Source organism: Otolemur garnettii, unplaced genomic scaffold (genome assembly GCF_000181295.1).
Source record: "Otolemur garnettii isolate 467f Iridium unplaced genomic scaffold, OtoGar3 scaffold00012, whole genome shotgun sequence".
Taxonomy (NCBI): domain Eukaryota; kingdom Metazoa; phylum Chordata; class Mammalia; order Primates; family Galagidae; genus Otolemur; species Otolemur garnettii.
The window spans coordinates 20,231,988-20,233,279 of NW_003852407.1; the positions used below are offsets into that span (position 1 = coordinate 20,231,988).

Sequence of the window (1,292 nt, forward strand, 5' to 3'; positions counted from 1 at the left end):
ATCGCACAGTATATTGAATCAAGGCTTTAAAATATTGGTACTTAGAAGAATGATCTGTTCACCAAAACTAGGGTCTCACAGAAGTGATCCAGTATACTACATTTTATCACTTCCTTCAAGAGAAAACATTTAGGCATTTAGAAATAAGTTTTATGTTTTGAATTCCAGATGCCCTTTACATCTATGTCCTAATTTGCCTGAATATTATGCTAGACTTTTTAGCACTCACCTACAGAAGGCATGCCTGCAGATTTTGCATAATTAATCTCTCACTTCAATTAACATTTATCCACAACCCCCCCCAAATATTTCTGTTTACCAAGATTATCTGACTGCATATAGCTGGAATGCAAACATAAAGACAGTTTCAAACTTATGCAATTCTTGAAGAATTAATTGTGGAAGGAAAGTTGTGTCACTTTTTTTTTTTAATCACATAATTTTCAATGCCAAATAATTCAAAATACTGAAACTGTCACCATACTTCTGTCAAAGTAAGACTAGCTAACTAGGAATTATAAAGGTATATTACTCCACAAATTGTATAAATATGCAAATAACAAAAAAAGTGGGGATCAAATAAATGACAGAATCTGTGGCTTCAAACATTGCAAAAAACATGGCAGATGATGGTAAGTAGAAGACAGACAGACAAGGGGGTAGAAAAGGGAGTAATAGCTAAAAAGCAAACTACCATAAGAGGCTGGATTAAAGATATTTATCATGACATATCTGCTGTCTTCTTAAATTTTCCCTGTAGATCCAATCTGATGCCGCACAGAACTACACCATCTTTTACTCCATAAGTGGACCTGGGGTGGACAAAGAGCCCTTCAATTTGTTCTTCATAGAGAAAGACACTGGGGATATCTATTGTACCCGAAGCATTGACCGTGAGCAATATGATCAATTTTTGGTAGGATTCCTGAAATTTTAATTCAGAGTTTTACCTGTATATTGGTTCATTCATATTTTCAGTTCTGCATGCTTGCATATGATAATGACGTATTTGGTTTAATATTTAAATTATTATCAATGTGCAATATGAATTCCCAATTTCTATTGGTGCCATTGGTAGAGAAAGACAGTGCATTAAACAAGGGATGTCAAGGTAGAGTGAAAAGTGTAGACATGGCATAATTTTAAAGATTTGGATCTGTAGAATCTTGTGGAAACAACAGAGTTTTATTGAGTTTTGAGTTCTTTATAATAAAATAGCTCAATTATTCTCAGTCATTGCTGTACATTATAAATTACATGAGAACTTTTGCAAAAATGCTGACGCTTGGACC

General features: G+C 33.8%; 1 protein-coding gene across 1 annotated transcript in view; it reads left to right on the top strand.

Annotated features, from left to right (window-relative positions):
• The window catches only part of DSC1 (desmocollin 1), a 29,551-nt gene that overhangs the window by 6,708 nt on the left and 21,551 nt on the right, over positions 1-1,292 (top strand). The window contains exon 4 of the mRNA XM_023510170.1: positions 761-916. Within this exon, the coding sequence (XP_023365938.1) occupies positions 761-916 (156 nt within the window). The remainder of the gene's footprint in view (positions 1-760; positions 917-1,292) is intronic.